The sequence below is a fragment of the Tasmannia lanceolata genome, unplaced genomic scaffold (assembly GCF_043159265.1).
Source record: "Tasmannia lanceolata isolate RefF3 unplaced genomic scaffold, GAP_Taslan_0.1 ptg000026l, whole genome shotgun sequence".
NCBI classification, from domain to species: domain Eukaryota; kingdom Viridiplantae; phylum Streptophyta; class Magnoliopsida; order Canellales; family Winteraceae; genus Tasmannia; species Tasmannia lanceolata.
In genome coordinates, this window is record NW_027518703.1 from 1,670,572 (window position 1) to 1,679,279 (window position 8,708).

General features: G+C 38.1%; 1 protein-coding gene across 4 annotated transcripts; it reads right to left on the reverse strand.

Moving 5' to 3' along the window:
• LOC143858793 (chorismate synthase, chloroplastic-like) lies at positions 1–7,258 on the reverse strand. Of its 4 annotated transcripts, none has more exons than XM_077369511.1 (14): positions 6,938–7,258; positions 4,271–4,424; positions 3,741–3,817; positions 3,553–3,611; positions 3,349–3,432; positions 2,950–3,042; positions 2,381–2,461; positions 2,160–2,291; positions 1,935–2,037; positions 1,705–1,799; positions 1,210–1,275; positions 995–1,079; positions 593–743; positions 1–399 (listed from the first exon to the last, which is right to left on the reverse strand). In XM_077369511.1, the coding sequence occupies exons 1-13, from the start codon at positions 7,089–7,091 to the stop codon at positions 595–597; spliced, it is 1,332 nt and encodes a 443-aa protein (XP_077225626.1). In that variant the 5' UTR covers positions 7,092–7,258; the 3' UTR covers positions 1–399; positions 593–594. The 4 variants fall into 4 exon arrangements, with proteins under 4 accessions (XP_077225626.1, XP_077225625.1, XP_077225624.1 ...); XM_077369510.1 differs by having other exon boundaries at positions 1–412; XM_077369509.1 differs by having other exon boundaries at positions 1–478.
• Positions 7,259–8,708: the final 1,450 nt, after the last annotated feature.

Sequence of the window (8,708 nt, forward strand, 5' to 3'; positions counted from 1 at the left end):
GGTCCTGCAACATTCCCACAATTAATTGACAAGATATTTGAAATACTGCTTGCTGGACAATAAAAACTCAATAAATACACTCCTTTTCTCACATACATATTTAGGGACTTAAAAAAAGGACACAATGAATATCAAAAACTCATATTGCAACATTACCCCCTCCTGTTTTTCTAAGCATTAAGGGCCTGTTTGGATACCTCATACTCTGTATTTGGATTTGGAATTGAGTTTTGAGTGCAAAATGAATAGATCCGGCAGCTGATGTTGAGGGAGAGAGAGAGAGAGGGGGAAGGGGGCACTTCTTGGTGGAGGGGAGAGGTTGAAGAGCAAAGAGGGTGTAGGAAACTGTGCCACATCTGTTGATTTCCAATTTCTTATTTCCACAGCGAACTTAGAAATCTGATTTTTTTCACTGTCAGCTGCTTAATTAGAAATCCAAGAATTTGATCCAATCAAAATTACAATGCAAAAATGGTGGCTGCAAATGTGAGAAATCAAAATCAAAATCTTCTAGGCATCCAAACGGGCCCTAAGAGGATTTCAAATCAAGATGTACTAAATTCAGGGAGCAAGGTCAAAAGTTGAAACACACCTTTAAATAGTAAAGCTAGCGGCCTTGAGCTTCGGCATCTGCAGGGGTTCCTGGAGGGCTGGATTGATGGGAAACAGCTCACATTGTGAGTAATGCAACATCAACTGATCCACAATAACCAGGGCGACCATGGCTTCCACCATTGGCACAGCTGTAACACCACCAAACAGAACTCCACATGAATCTCTTTCTTCATAATTAAGGTCCTCTGTTCGTTTTAGATTTTGACAACCTATTGTGAGTCCAAAAAATATTAGTGGACTCAAAATCACATTTAATTTTGAGTCCAATAATTGGTTTTGGACTCACAATCGGTTGTCAAAATCTAAAACGAACAGGACCTAAGTAGAGGGGAATGTTAGTAAACCATGTGCTTCTCTATAGGGAAATTTGGAAACATACCTCGAGGTACGACACAAGGATCATGGCGACCACGTGCAATGAGATCGGTCTCATGTTTGTCTCTGGTTACTGTGTTTTGTTTCCTCTGCAAATCATCACATAACATCCCCACAAGCAAAAAATTGAAAAAAAAATCAGCACGGTAACGAAAGGGAAAAAGGTTTAACATGATAGGAAAACGTATAAGAAATGCAGTACAGGAAAACCAAACTTACTCCAATTGTAGAAGTTGGCTTGAAAGCTACTCTCATGGTTATTGTCTCGCCGTTGGATATTCCTCCCTGCACGTAAAATAAAAATAATGTAAGCCTAGCCAAGTCAAATAATGGCATTTTAATGGACTCAGTTTCCGCAATATTGATGAGTGAAAAGCTACTGGTAAAGGAAATTCCTCAAATGTCATCTCATGGGCCCAAAGAAACTCCTTGGGTTGTGTGGTAGGATAGCACCATCCCTTGGATACAAACCAAGATCAGCCAATGAGATGGCAATAGAGTGGTGAAGGAAGGGGTGGATAGAGAATCATGGGTAGTAGGAGATGGGGTGCCACTGTAAATTGTAACACCATTATATGGGACTTCTCTTTGAGTTGTTTTGTTGTGTAATGGAACATCTCGTCCACGCTTTGTAATATTTTGTTGAGCAATAAAAATCAATGTTCACTTTAAAAAATGACATTTTAAAGGAATGATGGAAAAAATGAAATTTACCTGTATTCCACCTGATCGATTAGTTCTAGTTCGGATTCTCCCATGCTCATCTGTATAGAACTCATCATTATGTTCACTCCCCATCAAAAAGGTACCTACATTAATTGAAACGGACAAACAGAAACCAAATGTGAGCCCACAAACTAAAACAAATATCATCTAAAAGATAGCAGTTCGGATGGCTGGTAGCCACTGAAGGCAACAGATGATTAAAGAGTAGTTTTCTATACCAGCAAATCCACTCCCAAATTCAAATCCCTTAGTTGCTGGTAGTGACATGCAAGCTTTAGCAAGCTCAGCTTCAAGCTTGTCAAAGACCGGTAAGCCGAGCCCCTGAGGTAAAAAGGCAATTATTCTTATTGTTTGACCTTTTGTAAGAAAGTTAAAAATGTCCACAAAATGGAATAAAGGTTCACGATTCTACACTATGAAATGAAATTGGGTTGAATTCTTACACGTGGAACATTCCGCACTACACATGTCACAACACCCCCAACAGAGTCCCCTCTCACTCGGACAACATCAATGGCACTAATCATTTTCTCAGCATATTCAGGATCGGGGCACCTAACAATATTACTTTCTACCTGGAAGAACTTATATAAGATTAGTTAAACTTGCAAAAATGCACTATGAGAAAAGCCTCGGCAGATAAAACCGATATTTTTCAACGCACCTGCTCCAGTGTCACAGTCTCGTTGTCAACTGCTCCCTCTGGAAGTACAACTTTATGCACTTGAGAAACATATGCCAGAATCTGAATAACAGAAAAAGGATCAAAACGAGCAATTATGTGCGAGCAAGTGTACTTTTACTAATCAGTGTCTAACCTACTAGATGCATTGGTTGTGATTAGGATTCATTAAATGTAACATAAAAACATGTTCAATTGGAGAAAATAAACATGTGGTAGATTAAAATATCATCCATAGCCTAAAATCAGAATTTAAAAATTGTCCCTAGGGTACTTATTTTCTAGTCATACAGTATGTGGAAACAAATATCAGCAGTTGCATAAAGATTACTGCATACATGCTAGCTAAATATACACATACGATATCAAACAATATAGGCATTGAATATTAGATACATCAATTTATAAAATAATTCTAGATTTGTGGCAACTTCCAAAAGAAAATTTCTAGAATTGTGGTTAAAGTAGATGGGTACAAGGCATGCATTTCAGTTCTAAACTCGGTATCATTTTTATAGGAAGTAATGCCAATGATAGTGTAATAAGCTCACCTCAATTCCTGACTTAAGCTTGAGGATCTGCTTTGCAACAGCTCCAGGTATAACTCTACCAATGGTTTCTCTCGCTGAAGATCTGCCGCCTCCCTATACTCCAGGTATGAAACCGGTTTTATTAGCATGTTAATACATCCATGAATTTACTAAATTTTTTTTTTAGAAAGATAATAATATTTGTATGGACCTAGTTTTATTAGCTTGCTCATACATCCATGAATTTAGTGATTTTGTTTTTCGAAAGATAACAATAAATTTTTGTTTTTGAAAATTAAAGATAACAATATTTATTGCCAAAATTCAATGAATTTAGTGATTTAGCTCCCATTAAATTAAAAAATTGTCTTCAGTCCTGATAGTGGAACTATAATTTGATTGATAGCAAAATGAGGGTACCTGCACTGATCTCACACCATATTTAAAATCATATGTTGCATCAGCATGAGAAGGCCTATATGCTTGTGACATTTCACTATAATCCTGTAACATTTTGAGGAGGCAAAGCACCATGAAGATAATAATAATAAAATAAATGATGAGACATTTAGATTACCCTCATATTATAGAAACACAGTTCCTTCCTTGGGGGTTGATACTTACATTTCCTCTTTGATCGGTATTTGGTACAAAGACATGAATTGGAGTTCCTGTAGTCATTCCTGCAGCACATCTTCTGCATCAGTTTCAATTGTTTATGGGAGAATATCATATACAGAACATGCTTGGCCGATGAGAGATATTTACACGAGGAAAGAATGCCTAAAATGGAATAACCAGGAAGATCTAACCTTCAGAAACGCCAGAAAAAATCCGGCATGTATCAGTCTCTTTTCTGGGGGTAGTTATTCGACTCTGCCCTGGCCTCCTGGGAACAGCAGTAAGTTTATTAGAGTGAAATACATGGAAAAATTTCATTGGCCCTGGTATTTAGATCGCATAAATAGGGTAAGGTATGAGGCAGTTGGATGCTGTTATCATGGTTTAAAGTTCAGTCTAATGTTTATGGTTATTTTTCAATCTTGAAAAAGGTATTGGTACTGTCCCGTTGTATCCATTGATAAACCAGAACAATAGTGATACTATTGTGAATACCTGAATTTTCTTTATTTATCGTAAATGATGATGTAATGGGTTGCCACTATTGTTGTTATTTATCGTGAGACCCGAAATATTGTTTATTATTGGACCATAAATAATAGTTAAACTATAGATCACGGCAACAATATTACACTCTCCATAGGTGTATGATTCACACAAAGACTTAATACTAAATAGAGTTACATCAGTTTGTGACGGAATGACTGCGCCAAAGAATTACCTCCTATCAAGGTCTACTTGAAGTTCAGCTTCTGAAATGGGAATTCGAGGAGGACATCCATCAATAACACAACCAACACCACCTCCATGAGATTCACCATATGTTGTAACACGAAACAAGGTCCCAAATGAACTTCCAGTACCAGCCTGTATCTCTGGCATTTCAAGAGAAACATGTAAGATTTTAAACAATTAACTTATGAATACAGAATATGATTTAGATGAAGATGGAAAATTAGCAAAAATATAAAAACAGTGAAACATAACATGTCTGACAGAATATAAACAAATTAAATGATGAAATAACTAGAAATTGATTTATGAAGGTAACAGGACTGAAAGAAAAAACAGCAAGAACTGGACAATACAAGCATATCGCAAGATAAACTTGGGAGTTGGGACTATGTCCTAACTCCTAAATATGACATCTTCCTGCTGACAGTAACACCTGATCTCCTCCCAAGGGCAAGTACAAGGTACAAAACCCAGATAATCTAATTAGGTTCCATATCCATAATATGTCCATGTCTTATGCTTAAATACTAAAGTTGAACATCATATGCTTAACTGTGTTGGTTCTTTCCTGTATGTGTGTATCATGGTACAAGTAGGACTTTCGAAGATATTAGAAACTTCACATTAAAACTGTACATTGAGCTAATCCAGAGAAAAGAAATCAGAGTAGCTAGCTTTCTAGAAAGAGTGATGCTAATGGCACCAATAATGTGACCGAGTGGGAAACCCATCAAATCTTCATCGCCACATGGCCTAGAAAGCAAGGGTGTTTCATTCATTTTGAAAATAAAATTGCTACGTTCTCTGATTTCTCCTGTCCACACATCATAATTTGATTATCGGGTAATGAGTCGGTTATACACCCAGTGTTCCATATCAGTTTCCTTGTAGGAATTAAGTTAATTAGTTATAAAAAGGAAGAAAAGGAAAAATAAACTAGATTAGAGCTTCAAACGAAATATGAGAAATAAATGGATTTTAATCAGTGTATCATCTTGTTTTAAATGGATCAGAGTCATATGAACATAATGAGTATCAAAACAACAATTTTTTTTGAAAGGTGTCAAAACAAAAAAATTGAGAAAGAAATTCTGCATTCAAGACAAAAAAAATTCCTTAGTATGGGGGCCGGCTCTAAGGATCATGTGTCTCCCAAGCCCCACCAATTGCACAATTTCAGCTTGTGTATTCTCTTTTCCCTTGCTTGTTTTTGAGTTTGTCTTCAAGGGTATCATAACCCTGGGTGTTCTACCCTCTTCCTTAGACATTGTTCTAAGGATTGGGCATTGGTCTTGTTCCTGATATTGTATCATCTTTCTTTATTTAATATTCTCGTAGGGGTCCGCTTAACCCCAGCTTACCCATAAAAAAAAATCCATTAGATAAAAAGGAATTCGGAATTTGACTAGCTTCTAGGCATAAAAAAATTTCAACTTAGTCAGATTCGAAGCTCCATAAAAAAATGGGTGAAAACTTTCACAACATAGAGCGGGAATTCCAGTAGAAAGGTAAAACAAGGGCCTTGGTTTCGGATTAACAAATATAAATCTGAATCATGAACTTAAAGTATATGAAGCAGGATCTAAAGTAGTTTTAAATACAAACGGTTTATCAATTCAGCATCCTAGATCAAAACGCTTGGATGAAAATTGGAACAAAAACCAAGCTTTGGAAGAAACCAGAAACGTGTAAATGAGTAGAAGATCGAAGAATAATCCCATAGCCTAGATAAAAATTTTGAACTGAGACTTGAATCAAACAGCAAGATTTCCAAATTTGCCAAATCAGAATCGGAACTAGTTGTAAACAGTAAGAATTGAAGGATTACTAGATCATAATCTTCAGATGGATAGTAAACCAGACGGCCTAAATTTTACATAAGTAAAAACTCCAAACCTTTAGCGATTCAAGAGATTCAGATAAACAGCTTTAGAGAGACTTAAATTTTCACTGAAAGCAGATTCAAGTAATCGAACCGAAATCCAAAGCAAGATTCCTTTGACCAGTTACGTAAATCTACATCGAATTAAATACACAGATTTCTAAGAAATCGGATTATTGAGCAACTGAACAGAATTCGAACTTTTCCTAAACAAAATACACAGATCAATTCAGATGAGTAGATCAAGAGATTCAGATAAAAAGCTTAAGAGAGACTTAAATTTTCACTGAAAGCATATTCAAGTAATCGAACCGAAATGCATAGTAAGATTTCTTCCAACAATTAGGCCACGTTTGGATACCAACAAGATTTAGATTTGGATTTAGTTGATATTTTGAACTGAATCAGATCCTTTAGATTTCCAAATCAGCTACAACAGTGCAAAAAATTCCGATTTTCAAATCTGTTCTGAGAGACATTATTTGGAAATCAATATTTGTGGTAACTTCCTTCACCATCGCTGCTCATCGACATTACTCCAGCAGCAGCAAGACATCCCTCCCCCTCTCTCTCTCTCTCTCTCTCTCTCTCTCTCCCTCTCTCTCTCTCTCTCTCTTAAAGCATGATCATGAAGATGATTGATGTGTTTTGTATCCAAAACTCAAATCCAAATCAAAATACAAATGCAGGAGGTAATTCAACATCGAATAAATTCTCAGATGATACGAATAGGATAAAGAAACAGGGGGGAAAGATGGATCGAGAACTCACCTAGCTTTCTGGGAGCATCAGTGCGTCGTCCAATGGAGATCTGAACGGTGGGAGACGATAATCTCTTAAGATTTGAAGCCTGAAACTCTAGACCAGAGCCACCATCAGTTCTCGTAGGGTTGAGGAAGGTTTTGGAAGAGAGAGATGAGGCCATCGTCGCAGTTGGGAATTGGCAAAAAGAGGAATGTTTGAAGGCGAGGGTTGGATGGAGTGTTTATATAGGCACGCTTCCCTCCACCTACCCCTCTCTCTCTCTAACCTCAACCAGTGTTTCCTCCACCAACCCTCCTTCAATTACCAACTCTCCTCTGTTACGGGTCCCGCCTGGGGTGGAATAAATTACTTTGATATTTTAGAGCTGATATTCACGCCCCCTGTAGGCTATTTCCCCGGCTAACGTTTTCCCACCATTTGACCTCTCTCTCTCTCCAGTTTCCACACACACACAACAGGAACAGTTGGTGGGCCCAACAGAAACCGTTGGTGGAATGGTGGGCCCATCTTTGAACAACGTAGGCCCCGCCCATACCACACCATAGGATAATCCAAACCGTCCATTTGATGGGCCATAAACGTAAATAGGTTGCGTCCCAAAATATTATTTTCCATAGGCTGATCCTAGCCCTCCGATCTAAATAGAAACTACATCTTATGCAACCTCTATAGATTGTAGGGTTGTGATCATCCTACGGAAATGATTATTGGGGCACAACCTATTTACATTGTGGCTCATCAAATGGACGGCTCGGATCATCCTATGGTCTGGATGGTACACTTCATTTTCAAAAATATGGGTGGGGCCTAAATTGGTACGAGCCACACCATAGGATGATCCAAACCATGGACGGCTTGGATCATCCTATGTTGTGGACGGTATGCTTCAATTTGAAAAAAATATCGGTGGGGCCTATGATTGGGCCTTAATGTTACTGTACGACCAACTCCATAGGATTATCCAAACCATGGACGGCTTGGATCGTCCTTTGTTGTGGACGGGCCTTAATGTTACTTTACGACCAACTCCATAAAATGATCGAAACCATTCATTTGATGGGCCATAATGTTAATAGGTTGTGCCCAAAAATCATTTCCATAGGATGATCACAACCCTACAATCTATAGAGGTTGCATACGATGTAGTTTCTATTTAGATCGGAGGGCTAGGATCAGCCTATGGAAATGATATTTTGGGACGCAACCTATTTACGTTTATGGCCCATCAAATGGACGGTTTGGATTATCCTATGGTGTGGTATGGGCGGGGCCTACGTTGTTCAAAGATGGGCCCACCATTCCACCAACGGTTTCTGTTGGGCCCACCAATTGTTCCTGTTGTGTGTGTGGAGAGAGAGAGAGAGAGAGAGAGAGAGAGAGAGAGAGAGAGAGAGGGAGAGAGAGAGAGAGAGAGAGAGACCGGTCAAATGGTGGGAAAGTGACATATACGTTAAATCCTAACGTTTAACGTTAGCCAGCCGTCGGGGGGGGGGGGGTGCCCTTTAGAGAATAAGATTACATCTTACCGCATCTGCATCTGATATATTTAGTAGTTAGGATATTCTAGGATGCTAATTTAGATATTATTATCATACGATCTTTCAAGATCTTCCTATCCTTATCTGTAAGTGCTTTATATAAGCACATATTACATTTAATAAAAATCAATGAAAAAATCATCATAAAAATTGTGTCTTCTTGCACAAAGGATGACTGATCCTTCCCTCGAAGTGGATCAAGATGCTGATCTTCCCTCTAAGGAGATCAATCACGTTAC